We start from the raw sequence: 23,576 nt of genomic DNA, 5'->3' as shown, positions 1-23,576 counted from the left end.
GTGGACGACACTGCGCTTGTGGCAGGATCGGAGGAGGGATTGAGGAAGTTGGTGACAGAGTTTGGGAGAGTGTGTGATAGAAGAGAGCTGAAGATAAATGTGGGTAAAAGTAAGGTGATGAGATGTACAAGGGGTGAAAGTGGCAGTAATCTGGAAGTGAGCATTAAGGGAGAGCAACTGGAGGAAGTGGATAGTTTTAGATACTTGGGTGCAAATGTGGCAGGAAAAGGTGGAGTAAAGGTGGTGGTAGAATGTAGATTGAGAGAAGCGAGTAAATGCCTTGGTGGATTAAAAAGTGTAATGAGGAATAGATATTTGGGAATGGATGCTAAGAGGAGACTGTATGAAGAAGTGATTGTGCCAACAGCACTGTATGAAGCAGAAACATGGAACGTAAGAGAGGAAGAGAGAAGGAGCTTGAATGTGTTTGAGATGAAGTGTCTGAGAAGTATGATGGGGGTTACTAGGCTGGACAGAGTGAGAAATGAGGTGAGGAGGAGAACAGGGGTGGAAAGGGAGCTGGGAGATAGGGTTGATGAAAGAGTATTAGGATGGTTTGGACACATGGAAAGAATGAGTGAAGAAAGACTAGTAAAGGAGGTATGGAAGGCAGATGTGGAGGAAGTGAACATGAGGGGACGTCCTAGGATGAGATGGATGGATGGGGTGAAGGGGGCTTTGGGGAAGAGGGGAATGTCTGTTGAGGAAGGACGGGAGAGGACAGAAGACAGGGGTGAATGGAGAATGGTTGTATATGGAAGATGTTGTGATGCATGAGGTGGAATGGACGGGGGGATGGGGGGTGAGGTAGTGTGTGTGAGCAAAATTTAGACGCAGCCCGAAGGGATTTCTCCCCGTCCTCTCCTTCATATGGGGGGACGGAGAGGGGGGGTTGGGGTCGCCAATTTAATGAAACGGCCTTGCTGTGGATGTGCTGTGTCTTGCGACACTGCTTCTGACCCAGGGCAGTGGACAGGGTGCAGGGATGACCCGTCATCTAGGAGGTGCTAAGATGGGAGGGAGGGTGGAGGGGTGTGGAGTGTTTTCAGGAATGGAATGGGTGGGAATGATTTTATGCCTTTTCCTTTTTGGCTACCTCCCTAGCAATGGGGAAAAAGCCTTGATATATGTATGTATGTATATTTTCTGTGGTTATTGACATAAAAAATGAAATAGAACAAGTAATACAGCTGTAACTTTATATTTCATAACACAAGTATTGTGATGTATTATCCAATCATCATGCATCAGGCAGCTGATTCTACCAGCAAAATTTTACTCGAATTGAAGAGGTTAATAAAGACTACGTGTCTAAATGATATAATTTTTTTTTTTATATATGCATAAATATTTAGAATAATTTAGAAGGTATAGTTTAAGAGGGAACAATACATGAATTCCAATCTAAATATGATAATTAGAAATCAAGTATATAGACTAAGTTGGAACTGTATAAATTTGAGGCTAGATATGATAAACTGGAGAGTAAGAGATGGATCACACACACACACACACATTCTCTCTTACTCTCACCAAAGGGCTCTTCCTCCCCCTTATTTGGAGATGGCCATGACAAAGCATACATCCACTCTACACCCCTCATCCAAAACTTATTCATTGCCTTTCTCATCACAGCACTTTGTGGATGAAGGGTCATCCCTGTCACCCACCACACAACCTGAGTCAGAGGCAATACAGCAAGACACAGCACTTCCACACCAGAGCCCAACAGTTAGAACTGGTTTACTACCACTACTTCATTTTATGGTGGCACCCACCTCATCCACCCCCAAAAATTTACAGATCAGACAAGAACAACACCCCTGCATCATTTCTTCATCTATTTACAACCACTTTCCATTCACTCCAATCTTTTGTACTCCCCTGCTTGATGGGACAGCACCCGTTGATGGGAGTGAGGGAGATGATTGGCCTTGAAAATGGGCAGCTTTGATATTCATCTTGAAGGGCTGACACATACAGGTACCCATAAGTGATCAGAGATTCTTTGAGATAAATAAACACAAAACTTACCTGGAAGGGTTTTTCCCCAGTGTGAACAAGCTGATGTCTTTTTAGCTTTGAAGATTCAACAAATGCTTTTCCACATTCTGCACATACATGAACTCTTGGGCCATGGGTGTGTAAATGTTTGCGCATTGCAGAATTATCACGGAACATCTTGTTGCACCCCTACAAATTGATAAATAAAAAATGTGGTTATCCTTTGCTCCAGTATGAATTAGTTATCAGATAATATCAACTATAATCATAAATGTCATTATGTGGAGTCATAAACAATATACATGGTGTATTGGCTGGATGTTGCTGCATGTTGTTGGGACAAAGTAGCATGCAGTTGATACTTTAGGGTCTATCTGGGGTGCCCCTACGGACCAGAGCCACATATCATTTGTCTGTGATAGAGGAGGACTCTGCTCACAGAGAAATGATGACACTTTTATTATACTGCTACTGTCCCTCCATTATGCTGCCCCCCAACCCCTTGTTGCTGTCCTTTACCATTTCTCTGAATATTCATTTCCTTGTTTTGCCTACCCTGTGGTGGGGGAAAAGAATGCTACCACCATGTATTCCCACTTGGATCGTAAGAGGCGAGAAAAACGGGACAGGGATTGGGATTAGGCATCCATCTCCCTGTAGCCCCACAGGGGACATTCCTAAAAAAGTAAAGGCATAAGAGGGTCTAGGAGTTTTCCAACCAGTACCCTAAGGTTTGAGTCTTTTAATGTGCGTGGATGTGGTACAGATGAGAGTAAAAGGGAAGAGATAGGTAGTATGTTTGTGAGAAGAAAGATGGATGTGTTGGCATTGAGTGAAACTAAGTTGAAAGGGAAGGGTGAGTGTGAGTTTGGGAGTGTAGTTGGGAGGTTCTCAGGAGTGAAGAGAGGACAAGGGAGAGAAGGGGTGGCTATACTAGTAAGTGAATAAATAGGTAAACATGTAGTGGAGTGGAAGGAGGTTTCTTCAAGGTTAATGTGGATGAAGGTGAAACTGGGAAAGGAGATGTGGGTTTTGTAAGTGCATATGGGCCTGGTAGTGAGAAGAGTGTAGAAAGGAAGGCTTTCTGGATAGATTTAAATGAATGCATAGAGGGATTAGGGAGGAACATCAATGTATTAGTATTGGGAGACCTTAATGCTAGGGTAGGAAAGGAACCAATAGACTGAGTGGTTGGGAAATGTGGAGTTCCAGGAAAGAATCATAGTGGAGAGTTGATGGTGAAGATGTGTCTAGAAAGAGAGTTGATGATAGCAAATACATTGTTTTGGAAGAAAGTCAAGCATAAGTACACATGGGAGAGGGTGGTGGATGGGTGGTAGATAGAGCATTAATGGACTATGTAGTGGTAGAGGGGAGTATAATAGGATGAGTTAAGGATGTGCATGTTCTAAGGAGAGAGAGTGTAGTTGAGAAGGCTTATGGGAGGATCTTGATTGAGAGGATTAGGAGAGGAATAGAGGGAGTAATTGGTGAGGAACAGTGTGGATTTAGGACAGGTAGATGTTGCGAAGATCAGATTTTTGTGGTAAGACAGATATATGAGAAAGCTATAGGAAAAGGTAAGGATGTTTTTTGGGCTTTTATGGATCTGGAAAATGCTTATGACTGGGTAGACAGGAAGGCACTGTGGGAGGTTTTGCAGATATATGGGATAGGAGGAAAGCTTTTAGGAGCAGTCAAGACTTTTTATGAGAGTAGTAGAGCCTGTGTCAGGATTAGAAATGGAGAGTGAGTGGTTCAACGTAAAGGTAGGACTTCATCAGGGATGTGTTATGTCGCCCTGGCTGTTCAATTTATACATGGTTGAGGTGGTGTGAGAGGTAAATGCAAAGATGGTGGGTCAGGGATTGGAGATGGTTAAAAAAAATGGAGAAAAATAGGAGGTGAACCAGCTGTTCTTTGAGGACGACACTGCGCTTGTAGCAAGATCAGAGGAGGGATTGAGGAAATTAGTTTGGGAGAGTATGTGAAAGAAGGAACTTGAAGATAAATGTGGGTAAAAGTAAGGTGATGAGATGTACAAGGGGTGAAAGTAGCAGCAGACTGGAAGTGAGCATTAAGGGAGAGAGACTGGAGGAAGTGGATATTTTTAGGTACTTGGGTGCGAATGTGGCAGGAAAGGGAGTGGAGGTGGTAGAATATAGATTGAGAGAAGTGAGTGCCTTTGTGGATTAAAAAGTGTAATAAGAAATAGACATTTGGGAATGGATGCTAAGAGGAGATTGTATAAAGGAGTGATTGTGCCAACAGCACTGTATGGAGCAACATGTAACATAAGAGAGGAAGAGAGGAGTTTGAATGTGTTTGAGATGAGGTGTCTGAGATGTATGATAGGGGTTACTAGGCTGGATAGAGTGAGAAATGAGGAGGCGAGGAGGTAAACGGGGGTGGTAAGGGAGTTGGGAGATGGGGTGGATGATAGAGTGTTGGGATGGTTTGGACACATGGAAAGAATGAGTGAAGAAGGACTGTGGAAGGCAGAAAAGGTGGGAGTGAACATGAGAGGGCAACCTAGGATGAGATGGTTGGATGGCGTAAAAGGGGCTTTAGGGAAGAGGGGAATGTCTGTGGAGGAAGGATGGGAGAGGACAGAAGATAGGGGTGAATGGAGAATGGCTTTATATGGATGAGGTTGTGATGTATGAGGAGGAATGGGTGGGGGATGGGGGGATGAGGTAGTATGTGTGAAAAAATTTTGACGCAGACTGAAGGGATTTCTGTCTTTTCCTTTTCTGCATGGGGGGACAGAGAGGGAGGGGGGTTACTGATTTTATGAAATGGCCTTGCTGTGGATGTGCTGTGTCTTGCAACATTGCTTCTGACCCAGGGCAGTGGACAAGATGCAGAGATGAGATGTCATCCAGGAGGTGCCAAGATAAGAGGAAGGGTAGAGGGTGGAGGAGAGTGGAGTGTATTAGGAATGGAATGGGTGGGAATGGTCTTTATGCCTTTGTTTTTTTGGCTACCTCCCTTGTAAGGGGGAGGTAGCCAAATCCTGCTCAGGGCTGAAATGATTTCAGTATCGCTGCGCTTCGAGTCATTACTCCAACTCTCATGGGTGGGGAGTTGGGGGGGGGGTGCGTGTAAGGTCACAGCATTACCCAAAGATCAGTCATACAAGCTCTGAGCTCTCTTCTGGGAGGGAAACAGCTGTCATTCATGAGTCCAACATGTGATCCAAAGACATACATAAATATACCAAAGGCTTTTTCCCACTACACGGGGGGTAGCAAAAAAAGAAAAAGGCAATAGAAACCACTCCCACCCATTCCATTTCCTATATATTCAACTACCCTCCACCCTCCCTCTTATCTTTGCACCTCCTGGATGACGGGTCATCCCTGCATCCTGTCCACTGCCCTGAGTCAGAAGCAGTGTCACAAGACAGCACATCCACAGCAAGGCCGCTTCATAAATTTGGCGACCCCCCCTCTCCATCCCCCCATGCAGAAAAAGAGAAGACAGGGAGAAATCCCTTCGGGCTGTGTCAATTTTTTTCTCATACATACTTCCTCATCCCCCATCCTCCACCCACTCCCCCTCATGCATCACAGCATCATCTATACACAACCCCTCTCCATTCACCCCTATCTTCTGTCCTCTCCCATCCTTCCTCCACAGACATTCCTCTCTTTTGTAATGCCCCTTTCACCCCATCCATCCATCTCATCCTAAGACGTCCCCTCATATTCACTCCTTCCACCTCTACCTTCCACACTTCTTTTACTAATCTTTCTTCACTCATTCTTTCCATGTGTCCAAACCATCCCAATACTCTTTCATCAACCCTATCTCCAGGTTCCCTTTCCACCCCTGTTCTCCTCACCTCCTCATTTCTCACTCTATCTAGCCTAGTAACCCCTATCATACTTCTCAGACATTTCATCTCAAACACATTCAAACTCCTCTCTTCCTCTCTCATGTTCCATGTTTCTGCCCGGTACAATGCTGTTGGCACAATCACTCCTTCATATAACCTCCTCTTATCATCCATTCCCAAATGTCTATTTCTCATTACACTTTTCAATCCACCAAGACATTTACTCATTTCTCTCAATCTATATTCTACCTCCACCCCCACTACTCCCTTTCCTGCCACATTCACACCCAAGTATCTAAAACTATCCGCTTCCTCCAGTCTTTCACCCTTAACCACTTCACTCCGGTCCAAAATCTTGCGGGCAGCATTAGCTGCCAGACGTACGATGTTGCGTCATAATACTCGCATTATAAAAAATAGTCACCGCTGTATCGATCGTTCTCTCTTTCACCCATGAAGTTTGATAACCATAGAAAATATGAAGAAGCCAGTTTACATAGTATGGGGGTCACGCAGGTACAACTACAATAAATATAATCAAGACGCCGACATCGGCATCCTCACGTACCCACTTGCTCCTCATGACGCCTACATAGGCGTCACCGTATGGAAGGGGTTAATGCTCACTTCCAGCCTGCTGTCACTCTGTCCCCTTGTACATCTCATCACCTTACTTTTGCCCACATTTATCTTCAGCTTCCTTCTTTTACACACCTTCTCAAACTCTGTCACTAACTTCCTCAATTCCTCCTCTGATCCTGCTACAAGTGCAGTGTCGTCCACAAACAATAACTGACTCACCTACCACTTTTCTTCATTTTCTTTAATCATCTCCAACCCCTGTCCCACTACCCTTGCATTCACCTCTTGCACCACCCCATCCATGTAAAGATTGAACAGCATGGGCGACATAACACATCCCTGACCAAGTCCCACCTTTACCTCAAACCATTCACTCTCCATTTCTAATCCTAACACAAGCTCTACTACTCTCATAAAAACTCTTGACTGCTCTTAACAGCTTTCCTCCTATCCCATATATCTGCAGTACCTCCCACAGTGCCTTCCTGTCTACCATGTCATAAGCCTTTTCCAGATCCATAAAAGCCCCCCCCCAAAAAAAAAATCCTTACCCTTTCCTATAGCTTTCTCACAAAGATCTGATCTACACAACCCCTACCTGTCCTAAACCACTGTTCCTCACCAATTACTCCCTCTGTTCCTCTCCTAATCCTCTCAATCAAGACCCTCCAATAAGCCTTCCCAACTACACTCAACAAGCTAATCCCTCTGAAACTACTACATTCACACTCGTCCCCCTTTCCTTTGTAAAGCGGAACTATACAGGCACTCCTCCAGTCTTCTGGCACTCTACCCTCTCTTAAACAAACATTAAATAACCTCACCAGCCGGTCCACCATAACTGTACCTCCTTTCTTCAGACATTCTGCATGGCATCCATCCAGACCAGGTGCCTTACCTGCTCTCATCATCTTAACAGCTGCTTTCACTTCATCCTTTCCTATTTCTCCTCCATTTTCCTCACTCATCACTCTCATTTTCTTAGTGCTTCCCACTGCAACTACCTTTCCCTCCCTATCCTCCTTCACATTTAGCAATTCCCTAAAATACTCTGCCCACCTTCCTCTCACTGCCTTCTCTTCCATTATCATCTCTCCATCTGCACCTTTTACCTTTTCTTCTCTACTTGATTCACCTCCTCTTTCTCTTTTAATTTCCTTACAAAACATCTTTTTACCGATTTCAAAATTTTCTGTCATACTCTTACCCTATTTTACATCTGCTCTCCTCTTTGCTTCTTTTATATTATGCTTAACTTCCCTTCTCTTTACTTTGTACCTCTCATACGATTCCCTCGTCCTAATTTGTAGCCAATCTATGAATGCCTGCTTCTTCTCTTCTACACATTTCTTTGCTTCCTCATCCCACCACTCACTATCCTTCCTTCTATTTCCTCCCGCCCTCCTTGTTCCACACACCATTTTTGCACACCTTATGACTCCCTCCTTGAACCATCCCCATTCCTCCTCCACTCCTAGTTCTACTCTATCCTTTACTCCTTCCCACTCTTCTTTCAGCTTCTTCTTATACTCATTCTCCTCTTTTTTCTCATTTAAGCAGTTCACTTTAAGTACCTCCCTACCTTCTGCCCTTTTCCTCTTTCTCCACCTATTCTCCACTCTCACTTTACCTTCCACCAGAAAATGATCTGATATTCCCCCACTCTCTCCTCTTAGAACATGTACATCCTTAACTCTTCCTACCATACTCCTGGTCACCACTATATAGTCCATTAACACTTTATCAACCACCCTTCCATCCACCACCCTCTCCCATGTGTACTTATGCTTGACTTTCTTCCAAAACACTGTATTTGCTATCATCAACTCTCTTTCAAGACACATCTCCACCATCATTTCTCCACTATGATTTTTACCTGGAACTCCATATTTCCCAATCACTCTGTCTATTGGTTCATTTCCTACCCTAGCATTAAGGTCTCCCAATACTACTACATTGATATTTCTCCCTAATCCCTCTATGCACTCATATCTACCCAAAAAGCCTCCATTTCCTCTACACTCTTCTCACTACCAGGTCCATACACACTTACAAAAACCCACATCTCCCTTCCCAGCTTCACCTTCATCCACATCAACCTTGATGAAACCTCCTTCCACTCCACTACCTGCTTACTTATCTCTCCACTTATTAGTATAGCCACCCTTCTCTCCCTCATCCCCTCTTCACTCCTGAGTACCTCCCAGCTACACTCACAAACTCACAGTTGCCCTTTCCTTTCATTTTAGTTTCAATCAAAGCCAGCACATCCATCTTTCTTCTCACAAACATACTGCCTATCTCTTCCCTTTTACTCTCATCTGTACCACATCCACGCACATTAAAAGACTCAAACCTTAGGGTTCTGGTTGGAAAACTCCCAGACCCCCTTGTGCCTTTTCTTCTTTTTTTAGGAATGTCCCTTTTTGGGGCTACAGGTAGTAGGACTCCTAATCCCATCCCCCTTCCCGTATTTTGTCGCCTTTTACAACTCAAGTAGAAAGACTTGGTGGTAGCATTCTCTTCCCCCACCACAGGGTCGGCGAAAAAAGGAAATGAATATATAGAGAAATGGTACAGGACAGTAACAAGGGAGGGATAGTCGTAGTATAAAAGTGTCATCATTTCTCTATGAACAGAGTTTTCCTCTATCACAGACAAAATGATGTGTGGCTCTGGCCCATAGGGGCAAACCATATAGACCCTAAAGTATCAACTGCATGCTACTTTGCCACAATAACATGCAGCCAATACCCCCAGACGGAGTTGATCCAAAGACCAAGATGAAAAAAAAAAAAAAAAAAAAAAAGGTGAATCACACACACCACCTGAACACAGGCTCCCCTTCCCATATAATACAACTAGATGACACACATTCCAGCAGCAGTTGAAGTAAGACGTATGAAAAGAAGGTCCAAAGCTCCAAAGTGCTAAGCAGCACTTCATTGACAGATGAATTTGAAACCAGCCCTGGTTGTGTTTACTAAAAAGAAGGAAGGGAGAAGTGTACTACGAGTGACCAAAAATGTAACTGTCTTTATGTCTTTATTTTTTTTTTCTTGGTCAGTTACTCTAAAAATGGAAGAAAATAACAGCAACTTCAGGAATAAAGAACCAATGAAGAGAAGCCTGGACATAAGTAGGGTGGAATCATCACTGGGGGTGATCCTCAAAAGGACATGCCTGAACGAAACCCCGAAGATGTACCAAAGGTTTGAAAAGAATTCATTTTCTGGTTTTGACTGAGAGGGTGGAACTTATGTATTGGGAGATAGAAATAGAGAACCCAGATTTAAAAATATGAGAAATAGAGAAATCAACAACTTATTAGGTGAAATAATTGAACTCAAAAGTGAGTATAAAGTGATGTACAAAGAGGTAGCCCTGCTAAGGAGGGCCAATAAAGAGACTAACAGGGATATAGATGATTTGAAAAAGGAACTAATCAATGCAGAAAATGAAAGATTGAAAAATGAAGATATAAATAAATGAAGGATCAGATATAGGCAGTGACCAAGAAAGTGGAAGAGAAGATCAAAGAAAATGATTACCATGAAATAAACAGTGGAAAGTAGAAAAGGAAAGTATAAAAACTCTTCTTTTAAAGAAATAGTGGAGCAACAAGTCAAGGAAAATGCTATGGAAATGGTAATTAAGGAGAAAGGAAATTTGGTCTATGGTAATCTATGGTATTAATGAGAAACATGATGTTCCTTGATATCAGAAAGAAAAAGAGGAGAAAGAGATCGCTAAAGAAATTCTGAAAGAGCTTCAAGAGGAAGGATAAAATATACAGAAACTGAGGAAACATATAGAATGGGAAAAACAATATAGGCCACTAAAAGTAAAACTTAGGTCTCAAATGATAGCTGAGAAAGTACTATCTAGAACAACAAAACTAGCAAATAGTGAACATTACAAAAATGTATGGATAAAAAAAGAAACGAGTGATGAAGAAAAATAGAATGAAAAGGAACTTAGAAATGAACCAAATGAAAAAAAAATTAAAAGAGAACCGAGACTGAAAAGAATTTTTTTTTTTTTTTTAGTGGTGGACCTAAGGCTGAGAAAATGGTATATCATGAAAAAGGATACAAAGTAGACAGAAAAGGACGAGAAAGGAAAAAATTAAAGATAGCTTATACCAACATAGACGGAATGATTTCAGGACTGAATGAATTGAATGATTATCTGGCACTAGAAAAACCAGACATAATGGGAATTATAGAAACTAAATTAAAAAGTCCTCTACCACCAAATACTGTGGGACAAGGTCAATACAACTGAGCCAAATATCTTGAAGAAATGAACTCTGGCAGACAGTCAGTTTGGCTTCAGATCCAGAAGGTTTTGTGTACTGAACCTTTTAAACTTTTACTCAAGAATAATTGATGTGCTACAAGAGATTTGTGGGTGGACTTTGTGTAATCTGACATAAAGAAGGTTTTTGACAAAGTACCTCACAGTCAACTAATGTGGAAATTGGAGCATGTTGGAGGACTAAGAGGCAAACTACTTGAATGGATGAAAGATTTCTTGAAGGGAAGATACATGAGGACAGTAGTAAAGGATAAGATGTGAGGATGGAGAGAAATAATGAACATAGTTCCACATGGTTCAGTGCTTGCAATAATAACATTTTATCTACAGCAATGACATGATGGAAGTTACAACATTATTCCTTTTCCACCCATGTGGTACTATTCCTTCTTTTAATGAATACACAAGAACTATGGCTCTTGTACACTAGTGATTTCCTACATACTTTAAGTATTCAGTTTGAGATTTCATAAAGTATTGACATTTTTCTCACATCCAAAGATTCCCCTCTCCCCCCCCCCCCAAAAAAAAGCTAGGGTACTGAAGTCATCAACATATGAAGAAACAGATTCTTACCCGGTGGGCAATTCTTAGTTTGTTTCCCCATTCCTTCTAAAACAATAATCTAACAAGACAGTACATTCACTATTGCCTACATTGCTTCTGACCCAGGGCAGTGGACAGGATACAGGAATGCCCCATCATCCATGAGGAGCTAAGGTCAGAGGGAGGAAGGGTGGTAGAAAAAGCCCTTGGTTTATATAGATAAATTCTGTATAACTAATTCACCTTACCCATAGTAAAGCTATAAACCCAACAAGTGCACAAAAAAACCATGGTAAACAATGGTGGAGGCTGGAGCAAGCTCCTCCACAACCCGTCACTACCACAGCCATGCTTTGAGTACTGTATATGCATGTAGTAAAGAAAGAGTACTTTATTGGTGATAACCAGCACTTTCATCCTCGACAATAATAAGTCAAAATGGTGGAGACACACAGCTGGTTTAAGAGGGCAAGAAGTTAAAATCAATCAGCCATCTCTTTATGAATAGGAAATAATTTCCACTGAAAAAAAGAGAGCTGAACGAGTCTGGTCTATATATATATATATATATATATATAATTTATATGAGACTAAATTCTTTAAAATTATATTTACAAAAAATTAATACAGTGACTACCCCATAAAGGGTAAGAGAAAGATAAAGAGAAAGAAAGAGAGAGAGAGAGAGAGAGAGAGTGATGGACAGTAAGAAATGAAGAGGTGAGGCAGAGAAAGGGTGTGGAGAGCCAGCAAACAGGGTTGATTAAAATATACTGGAATGCTTTGAGCACATGGAAAGAATAAGTTAAGAAAGACTACCAATTAGACTGTGGAAGGAAGAGATGAATATAGTAAACCTAGGGGGCAGCCATGAATGAGTTTAATGGATGGGGTGAAAGGTGCACTCAAAGCAAGAGGAATGTCTGTTGAGCAGGAAAGGGAGAGTGCTAGGGATAGGTTTGAGTGGAGAGTAATTCTAAATGCATGAGCAGCTGAAGGGATCTTTTCTTGTCTGCTCAGTAAATTCTGTAATGGATGAGAGGGTAGGGTTGCTATATAATGAAGCAGTGGGGGTGAACCAGGCCCTGCAGTGGTTCAGTGGCTTTCTCATTGATTTTTGAAAACAGTGGGTGGGGGGGGGGGGGAAGGGATGCCTCCTCACCCACAAAGAGATAAGACAGAAGGTACAATAAATGCAATTTTGGATGGGTGAAGGGTGGGTATATGCTTTGACTCAGCCACCTGTTTTATATAGGGAAAATATCTTTTTGGTACATGTAGGGATAAGAAGGGTGAGGGAGGATATAGGGTGGAGTGTGGAGGAAAGATATCACATAGAGGGAGATAAGGCAGAGATAGGAGGAGGGATATGATGTGGAATATGGAGGAGTGTTGTGAGGGAGAGGAAGGGAGAGAGTAGGAGGAGTGTTGTTGACAGGCGTTACCATTCCTGTGCTCCCCTTCTCTCTATCTCTATCACCCTGGATTCTACTTCTATTACAAGTCAATTAACAACTGAGATATTATTTACCACTAATCTAATCCTACTCCCACAAAGAACCCCCAACTTCACTAACACATATGCTTTACATTCTCCACAAAAAAATCTGGTAAACCAACAGCCTTCCCCCTATCCTTATCTACTGCTAACAGCTGTCTTAGAACCTCTCTATCCATAAGTCTTTCACTAAATTCTTACAGATTAACCAGAACATTCATACCTCCTCACCAGGACCAATGACAGGTACTCATTTGTGGTGGTCCTGCAAGATCAGAGCATAATCTAAAATTTCACTCAGCTTTAAAACTCATCAACACCCTTATTTCTATCTGGAGACAAGACTTTGATGTACTAACACTGTTTCTCAAATGAGCCCAAGATCTTTTTATTAACTCAAACTATATTTCCTCCACCATCTACATAAGAAGAGCAAACAACCAGCAACTGTTCCCTTCTATTATTACTAGACAGTGATACAGAAACCGTCCCACACTAGCAAAATACTAGCAACAGTCCAAAGTTTCTTCAACTGCAAGACCTATGGGAAGGCTTGAGCATCATTGTCAATCACTGTTGGGCTGAGTGCCCTGTCAATGAAATTCAAGGCAACACTGACTGACTGTTACTAATAAATCCTTTCCCTTTCACCCTCTGTATCTCATTTGTTCCTCAGTCAATACCCTTTTTTATTCAGGCATCACATACCAATAGTTTCTGTACATAATGGTACAATTGGTACCAGTACATCATTCACTTTTTTTTTCTTATTTATAGGGGAAGAATATACAAAAAAAATCCATGGCACAAACAGATTATGCAAACTGTACTTTAACTATATTTTCAACCTTTCCATTAGGCTTTTCCACTTCTTTTATAAAGACATGTAAAAACTATCCACAAATCCCACTTACCTTATGTGGACATGCTATTGTTCTTGCAATGTCATCACTACTGTTTTTCTTTGGCTTAATTTTTGCAAATTCTGCGAGTTGTTTTGGGTCTGACAGGTCTACTCCAGTGATTCCTGAAATCTTCTTGGAGCCTGCCATGTACTCTGTGTAATCTGGATCAGGTTCTGGATTACTCAATTCATCTGAAAAGACAACAAAATACCTTCAGCTTTCCATTCCCTTTATCTGTAAAATGTAAAATTGTACCTGAACCCAAAATCATGATTATAATGAGAACATTGTTAACAAAATAAGACCAACTTCCAATTCAACTCATTTATTAAGCCATTCACTACTATGTGGACCATGGAGATGAACAAAATAACATGGCAACAGCCATAATAAAAAGAAAAGTGACACTGAATATGGAAAGGACCAATTGAGAATGGCTGTTATTGATGTTCCCTTGACTGGCTAGCCCCGCAGTCCCATCTCCCCAAGGAAGCCCATGGCTGGAATGGGGTTTTCCCACAAATTCCATGTAGAATGCATAGCGTGTTGACATGCGTGATTGTGCACAAGACAGTCTTTCATATGTTGTATAGTATGGGGTGAAGTGTTGCATTTTAGACAGGTCCTGGTATGGCATCATCTATGTCATGGGATCACCACCAACCTAAAGAGTTGGGAGCCAAATCATCACAAGAAGCCCATGCCACCCTGGGAACAGCTTCAATTACCAGGGCATATATCACAACCCCTATGCTTCTAAGGGGTACTATCTACCTATATACCAAGGGTTTCTTCCCCATTATAAGAGAGAGGTAGCCAGGGTACTACAAAGATAAATAAAATAACCTGATAACAACCAGAGCAAAAGAAAATTTACCATCTATATAAAAACCATTGCTTCAAGGTTCATGAACTAGGAACCCATAGTCCCACAGGGGCTGACATCAGTCCTCAATACTTCCCATAGACCTTTCAAAGAAGAAACATTGATTTACAGTATTGTCTGTGCAGCATTGGTGTGGGACTGTGACTGTCACCAGTTTTGAGTAATGGGAAGGAGGAGGTTGCTGGTTGTCAGCTTTCCTTATGTGAAAAGGTGAAGGAAATAAAAGAGAAATTGACAGATATATCAGGCCCCCCAAAAAAAAGGTAAGGATGTTGATGTGCTCCAATGTCTATCTCAGAGGACTACCATTTGCAGGTATGCAGCACTGATCCCATGAAAGGCTTTAAAAACATTGAACCATCTACATATATTATCTAAATGGCAGTATTCAATCAATCAACTAATCTATCCATTTGATGTCCTCAGTCCTCTCCTGCAAGAGACCTACAGTCCCCAATAAATGGCCATGTCCAAAGGTTCAGCCCCAAAGTCACTCTAAAATGAGACCTTTTGTGGCTATCCAGACAGACTGTATTTTGCTGTCAATATTTCATTTGCCCCTCTATCCTCATAGACAACATCATGCCATTAAAGAGAACTGTTTTGAGTTCATTGCATTAGGTAGAAAATATGGGTCATTAATGAAGGTGTAGGTACGTGTGGGGGAGAGATATTCCTAAACTATAGGAATGATGATGTATTTACCTAGCTGTATTATACGGGAAAGGGAGCAATGCTCATGGTAACCCGTTTTTGTATCTCGCAAGATCAAGTTTGTTCTTAAATTCTTGTACTGTGTTTGCACACTATTTTTTCATCTAATTTGTTCCATATATCTATCACTCTGTGTGGGAAGCTGCTCTTTTTCAGGTCTCTTCTGTAGTTATCCTTTTTGAGTTTCATTGCATGTCCTCTTCTTTTTCCTCTGTCCCACTTTAATAAGTCCTCTCTATCAAGGCGTTCTTTTCCTTTCATAATTCTGTAGATTGTAAGTAGGTCCCCTCATTCTCTTCTTTGTTCCAGGCTTGGCAATTCCAGTTCAGCCAGTCTTTGTACATATGTCAGGTTTGAAAGTGTTGGGGCCATCTTTGTATTCTTTCTAATTTTCTTATATTCTTTTTTTGTACTGGGTGACCATATCAGCGCTTCCAGTTTTGGCCTTATCAAGTTTGTAATTTTTTCTTAATCATTTCCTTATCCAGGTATTTAACCCATTAAACTCCGATCACACTATTCCTTGTCATTTGTTCAAATAAAACAAAAAATCAAAAACCCCCAAAATTTTTGAACAAACACCAGAAAAATACCCCGCCCCACCTCGCTGCGCTCGCGCGCGAGGACTCACGTCATATTTTTCTGGTATTTGATCAAACATTTTGGTGTTTTATGATTTTTTTGTTTTATTTGACCAAATGACAAGAATCTTGTCATCGGAGTTTAATGGGTTAAAGGCCACCTTTACTGATCTCAACAAATTGTATGTTTCTGCGACTATTTTATTTGTATGTTTACCTGGCAATATGTCTGGTGATGAAAGGGACCTACACCTCCATGTGGGAAGTCCTCCAATTCAATAGTTTTCCATGTATGCCTCCTATTGTTTCCAGCTTATATAGCAGTTTTCTGTGTGGTACCTTACCAAATGCCTTTTGTAGGTCCAGAAAGACACAGTCTGCCCAGCCATCCCTTTCTTGCAATATATCTATCAATCTTGAATAGAAACAAATCAAATTAGTGGTACATGATCTTCCTTGTCTGAATTCAAATTGCCTTGGGTTCAGTATATTATTCTCCTCGATATTTTGTCCATCTATCTTTGATGATTCTCTCACAAATTTTAACTATTGTACTCGTTAGGGACACCAGTCTATAATTTGTTGGGTCTTCCTTAATTCCCCTTTTATATATTGGCACTATATTAGCATTTTCCAAGTCTCCTGGTAGTTTCCCTTCTTTGAGTGAGCATTCAATTATTTTGTATATTTTTCCTGTTAGTTCATCTATACATTCCTTTAGTATTCAATTTGCAACTCCGTCCAGGCCATGTGACTTGTTAGCGTCAAGCTTCAATATTTGATTCCTTATTTCATTCTAATATTTAATTTTTTCATCAGAGGAAATCTTACTTCAATTCTTTGATCAATTTTGTAGAATTTTTTCCTCTTTGGTGAATACAGATTTGAAATATTTGTTCATAATATCTGCCATTTCTATAGCTTCTGTGAATTCTCTGTTACCTTGACATAATTTAAGTATTTCCTGTTTACTTTTTTGCTTGCTGTTTACATATCTATAAAATAATTTGGGTTGATCTTTACATTTGTCTATTATGTCCTTTTCATAATTTCTTTTTTCTTCTCTACATATTTTTACACATTCATTTCTTAGTTTACAAGGGAAAAGGGGACAAGTGTGAGTGTAGTAATTTCAGAGGGATTAGTTTGTTAAGTGTAGTTGGGAAGGCTTATGGGAGGATCTTGATTGAGAGGATTAGGAGAGGAACAGAGGGAGTAATTGGTGAAGAACAGTGTGGATTTAGGACGGGTAGAGGTTGTGTACATCAGATCTTTGTGGTAAGACGGATATGTGAGAAAAGTATAGGAAAGGGGAAGGATGTTTTTTTGGCTTTTATGGATCTGGAAAAGGCTTATGATAGGGTAGACAGAAAGGCACTATGGGAGGTTATGCAGATATACGGGATTGGAGGAAAGCTTTTAGGAGCTGTCAAGAGTTTTTACGAGAGTAGTAGAGCTTGTGTCAGGATTAGAAATGGAGAGAGTGGTTGGAGGTAAAGGTGGGACTACGTCAAGGATGCGTTATGTCGCCCTGGCTGTTCAACTTATACATGGATGGGGTAGTGCGAGAGGTAAATGCGAGGGTGGTGGGTCAGGGATTAGAGATGGTTAAAGAAAATGGAGAAAAGTGGGAGGGAGCCAGCTGTTGTTTGCAGATGACACTGTGCTTGTGGCAGGATCGGAGGAGGGATTGAGGAAGTTGGTGACAGAGTTTGGGAGAGTATGTGATAGAAGAAAGCTGAAGATAAATGTGGGTAAAAGTAAGGTGATGAGATGTACAAGGGATGAAAGTGGCAGTAGACTAGTAGTGAGCATTAAGGGAGAGCGACTGGAGGAAGTGGATAGTTTTAGACACTTGGGTGCAAATGTGGCAGGAAAAGGTGGAGTGAAGGTGAAGGTAGAATGCAGATTGAGAGAAACAAGTAAATGCCTTGGTGGATTGAAGAGTGTAATGAGGAATAGACATTTGGGAATGGATGCTAAGAGGAGACTATATGAAGGAGTGATTGTGCCAACAGCACTGTATGGGGCAGAAAAATGGAACATAAGAGAGGAAGAGAGAAGGAGTTTGAATGTGTTTGAGATGAGGTGTCTGAGAAGTATGATGGGGGTTACTAGGCTAGATAGAGTGAAAAATGAGGAGGTGAGGAGGAGAACAGGGGTGGAAAGGGAGTTGGGAGATATGGTTGATGAAAGAGTATTAGGATGGTTTGGACACATGGAAAGAATGAGTGAAGAAAGACTAGTAAAAGAGGTATGGAAGGCAGATGTGGAGGGAGTGAACATGAGGGGACGTCCTAGGATGAGGTGGATGGATGGGGTGAAAGGGGCTTTGGGAAAGAGGGGAATGTCTGTTGAGGAAGGACGGGAGAGGACAGAAGACAGGGGTGAATGGAGAATGGTTGTATATGGATGATGTTGTGATGCATGAGGTGGAATGGATGGGGGGATGGGGGGTGAGGTAGTATGTGTGAGAAAAATTTGACGCAGCCCAAACGGATTTCTCCCCGTCTTCTCCTTTTATGCATGGGGGGACGGAGAGGGGGGTCGCCGATTTAATGAAGTGGCCTTGCTGTGGATGTGCTGTGTCTTGTGACACTGCTTCTGACTCAGGGCAGTGGACAAGGTGCAGGGATGACCCGTCATCCAGGAGGTGCTAAGATAAGAGGGAGGGTGGAGGGGGTGTGGAGTGTATTTAGGGATGGAATGGGTGGGAATGATTTTATGCCTTTTCCTTTTTGGCTACCTCCCTTGTAAGGGGGAAAAAGCCTTGGTATATGTATGTATTTCTTAGTTTGGTGTATATTTTCCATTTCTCATTTTTTTCCTTTTTCCACCTTTTCCAGGCTGTATCTCTTCTGTATTTTGCCTCACTGCACTTTTTATCATACCAGGATTTTATATATATACCCTTTCCTGTTTTTGTCTATGTACATATCCACTCCTTAATTATATATTTCCTTCCAAATTGTCCATCTCTCTTCCACCTGTTTCTTCATTATTAATTTTTTACCAATTTGCTTCACAAAAGAATTTTCTAAGTTTCTCAATATCTGTTTTGTTATACATTATGCTTCCTTTTCTGTGTTTTTCATTAATTTCTATATTTGTTTCTTCATTTAATTCTAGTTCTAGTAGTACGTGATCACTTTTTCCAATTAGTGTTTTGTATTCAATTTTATTCATGTCAGTTGTGTATGGTATCTGGTAATTGGCAGACCAATTCTAAGTTGTTCCAGTTTTGATAAAGGGTACTAACCTGAAACCATGTATGCACAAGTAATTCTTGCTTGTTTTATGGGATTTCTATGCTGGATTGATATCTGGGGTAGTTTAGAGAAATTTAGAATTTGGTGGTCCATTTTTTTTTTTTTCTCTCTAAGCATTTCTGTATGGACATACTGTTTACAGGTTTGTCAACAGTAAACTGTGACATAGGGAGAGATATTTCAGTATGGTGGCACAATTCTATAAAGATGCACCAACTCATGCTAAATTGATGAACAAAACTCCCTAATTTTTACATACATACATTACAAAGGATAATGTAGATCAGGATGAGAGAGAGAAAAATGTAGTTAAAAAATATGTGCTTGTGTTATCAATTTTATAACCCAACACACAAATCAGCATAAGTGTAAGCAGGACAATGACAATGTTGACAACATAAAAGTGTCTTTTCACTAAATATGGACAATGATGAAGAAACTAATCAAGAGCCATGATTCACTGCAGATAAGAATAAGTAGCAGTATTGAGGTCTCCCCACACAAATACAGAAGATTACAAGAATACAAAGAACAGCAACTAAACTGTTCTGCAGCTTAGCAGTTAAACCATATGAAAAGGTCAATTCTATTGGGATTGTCATCATTAACAGAAAGATGAGAAAAAAAGTGACATGCTCAGTGTTCAAGTCAATAAAAGGAGGGGTCAAAAAAAGATGAAAAGACACCATGTAAGGCCAGCAGAAAAAAAAGCTTGAAAACTACTAAAAAATTGTTTTTCATATACATGAGGTGGAGGAAGATGAGGAGGAGGGAAAGGAGGGGAGATAGAAAAGGAAGAGAGGGGGGAAGGAAGGTGGGAAAAAGGAGGGAAGGGGAGGAGGAGGAGGAAGAGGAGTAAAGCTGAAAGGAGTTGGAAGGGGAATATGACAAATGGAAAGAAGATTGAGGGGCAAATGAGAAAAGAGGAGGGGGAAGGAAGACGATGGAAATGAGGAGGAAGACAGGCAAGGAGGAAGAAGGATGGGGAAGGAGGGGAAGGAGGAGGGGGAAGGAGGATGAGGGGAGGAGGATGAGGGGAGGAGGATGAGTGGGAGGAGGATGAGTGGGAGGAGGAGAAGGAGGAGAGGAAGGAGGAGGATGGGAAGGAGGAGGAGGGGAAGGAGGAAGAGGGGAAGGAGGAGGAGGGGAAGGAGGAGGAGGGGAAGGAGGAGGAGGGGAAGGAGGAGGAGGGGAAGGAGGAGGAGGGGGAAGGAGGGAGATAAGGAAGGAGGAGGAAGGGGAAGGAGAATGAAGTATGAGAGGAAGAAGGAGGAGAGGAAGAAGAAGAAGAAGGAGGAGGAGGAGGAGGAGTAGAAGAGTGAAGGAGGAAGCAAGGAAATAGGAGGGAGGGAAGGAGTAGAAGAGTGAAGGAGGAAGCAAGGAAATAGGGAGGGAGGGAAGGAAGAGGAGGAGAAGGAGGGGGAAGGAAGTGGAGTGGAACAGAAGAACAGGAGGAAGGAGAAGAAGGAGGAGGATTAGGAACAATGAAAAGGAGGGAGGAGGAAGATGAGGTGAGTGATGAAGAGGAGGAGGGAAAGAGATTAAAAGATGGCAGAGGAGGTGAGGGAGAAGGGAAAGAGGAGGGTGGGAGAAGAGGTGGGAAGGGGTGGAAAAGAGGAAGGAGGAAGAACAAGAGGAGGGAGAATGGGTAAGACGAGGAGGGAAAGAGTGGGAAGAAGGAATAGGGAGGAGGGGAAGAAGGAATAGGGAGGAGGGGGAGAAGGAATAGGGAGGAAGGGGAGAGGGAATTGGGAGTAGGAGGAGCAGGAAGAGGAGGAGGAGGAAGAGGAGGAGGGGACAAAGGAGTAGAGGAGATTGTGACAAACACCAGCACTTCTACCCCTAAGACAAAACCACAAAATTTAATCCAAAATATTAAGGAGGGACAGATCATGTAAAAAGTGATCCGAGTTCAATTTTGACTCAGGATTTGCCTAACTGGGAGAGAATGATGTTGTGTGACTGGTCCATTAGGATGGCATAGAAGTCCCTGAAATACTGACTGTATAGGTCAATACTTCATACACAAGAGGAGGAGAAAGAGGAGGAGGAGGTAGGGGAGGGGAAGTTGCCAGTTGTCCTTATGTGATTCTAAGAGAAGAGAAATGGTCAAAGTTGACATAGTGAAATCTCCAGCCCAGTCCAGTGATAGCGTGCCAGCACCTGGGGTGTTGATAGGTTTTGAAGATCAGCAACAGAGTAACTATTCTCTCTGAGAAGGCAGGGCCACCACTAGCATAGACCAGTCTCCAGTTATGTATATACACACAAATACCTGCTTCCAAGATTATAGAATTTTTTGTAAGATGTTAACAATAAGGATTGACAATAAATACCACCAAGAGATTCTATTGCACAGATTTCCCCTCTGTCTAACTGACTAATACAACTAGTCATAAAACAAAGCAAATGGATTATTTAAGATGTGCTTGAGATAGTCTTTCAACCCTTTTGCTCCAAGAGCTTTCAGCTCCAAAAATTGCCAGGAAGCATCTACAATATACAGGCATGATCAATACAACAAAGGTAAAACTCCTATGCATTATGGAAGTAATTCCCAAACTATTATTGGCTCATAATACAATTAAATGTGGCACATCAAGCCTGTTATGCCCATTCACAGAACTGGGTTAGTTTTCACAATCATTGTATATATTAAAATCTTGAGACGTTTTATTGTATTTGAACATATATATATATACATTATAGTATCATCTACACAGTATCCTGCTACAAGGTGTTGCATTGTTTTCTCAGTTCCCTAACTTCCTTGGCATTTCCTTTTTGCCACTTGGTTACCATTCCTGGGTCTGGAGTGGTAATTAAGTGGTAATTGCTTCTGATCCAGGGCAGTGGGCAAGAAACAGGGATGACCCTACACCCACAACAAGCTATGAGGAGGAGGAGGAAAGGGCGGGGGATGGGAGTGGTTACACGCCTTTCGACTTGGCTACTTCCCTTATAACGAGGGAAAGAGCCCTTGGTATATAGATAGTTACCACTTGAAAGCTTCCGTGACTTAATTTACCACCAGTTTGGGAACTACTGTCCTATGGTCACAGAAACACTGGTGCCATGTAAAACTACTCTTGGAGACAAAAGTATCCCAGCAATCTGGATAAGGGCACACATCAACCTCATTTTGAAGTCAAACCACCACACCAACCAGTATCATACAGGCCAATATAATTTCACTCCAAACTATATATATATATATATATATATATATATATATAATCATCATTAAAATAAAACCACACAACATGGCTCACACATCAAACCTAACCCATCCTAAATGGGATAAATAAATAAATAATAAATAAATAACAAGACAAAACAAAACAAAAGCACAAGTAGCTTACATATTTACTTAGGCTCTAGGTATCTTGTACTAGAAACCCAAGGCCTCAATGTAGCTGGCAACAGTCCAAGGTTCTTCCAGACTTCGAGAAAAAGTTATACTGTTGTCTGTATTGCATACATAGGACAAAGAATTTCATCAACAGTTTGGATAAAGCTGATCTGAGATTCATATACTTGAGAAATAAATTTCCCTTAATCAATGATGATTTTTATTTAGAGTCACAGATTATGGAACTGTACCAGGATGAAATGGTTAACAAAGCTCTTGCTGATGATGGAAAAAAAAGGGCTGTCATTTGAGTCTGTAAAAGTTTCCTGGGAAATAACAGATCAGAAAACTATTGTGAGCCACAGTTTAGGGAACTGCTCCATGATGAAATGTTTAACAAAGCTCTTGCTGATGAAAATGAGGGGAAAAAAAAATGTCATTTGAGTCTGTAAAGGTTTCCTGAGATATCACAGATCAGTAAAAATATTGTTATGTAAAAAAATCTTGACAGCATATACAATGCTGTAGTGTGATATAATTTTAGAAAATCTTGACCTAGAAAATCTTGGGAAGTCACCAAACATCTTGGATGTGGAACAGTGTTAACAAAGAGGAACTTATGTTGGAAGACTATTGAACACTAAGGGGGTATTTTTTCACATGTAATACTGGCTTTCATTGTAAATAAGTAGCATAAACTTATTCTAAAATTCAAATTCTGTCACTTAAAAACCATGCCTGATAGAAAAATTCTAAAACATTTAAACTAGTTCAAAAACTACTTTAAGACTTATGTTCATACATACATACATATACCAAAGGCTTTTTCCCCTTACAAGGGAGGTAGCCAAAAAGAAAGGCATAAAAACCAATTCCACCCATTCCATCCCTAAATACACTCCACTCCCTCTTTTCTTGGCACCTCCTGGATGACGGGTCATCCCTGCATCTTGTCCACTGCCCTGAGTTGGAGGCAGTATCACAAGACACAGCAAGGCCGCTTCATTAAATCGGCGACCCCCCTCTCCGTCCCCTCATGCAGAAAAGGAGAAGACTGGGAGAAATCCCTTCAGGATGA

General features: G+C 41.3%; 1 protein-coding gene across 2 annotated transcripts in view; it reads right to left on the bottom strand.

Annotated features, from left to right (window-relative positions):
* Positions 1-23,576, bottom strand: part of LOC143021878 (uncharacterized) — a 36,631-nt gene that overhangs the window by 6,334 nt on the left and 6,721 nt on the right. For both annotated transcript variants that reach the window (XM_076179671.1, XM_076179672.1), the window contains 2 exons: positions 13,706-13,887; positions 2,035-2,193 (listed from right to left, as the gene is read on the bottom strand). In XM_076179671.1, coding sequence (XP_076035786.1) covers positions 2,035-2,193; positions 13,706-13,887 — 341 coding nt within the window. The remainder of the gene's footprint in view (positions 1-2,034; positions 2,194-13,705; positions 13,888-23,576) is intronic.

This window comes from Oratosquilla oratoria, chromosome 43 (genome assembly GCF_046742065.1).
Source record: "Oratosquilla oratoria isolate Oo_2021 chromosome 43, ASM4674206v1, whole genome shotgun sequence".
NCBI lineage: Eukaryota > Metazoa > Arthropoda > Malacostraca > Stomatopoda > Squillidae > Oratosquilla > Oratosquilla oratoria.
Note: the sequence above shows the minus strand (reverse complement) of the source record. Positions and strands in the feature narration are given on the sequence as shown.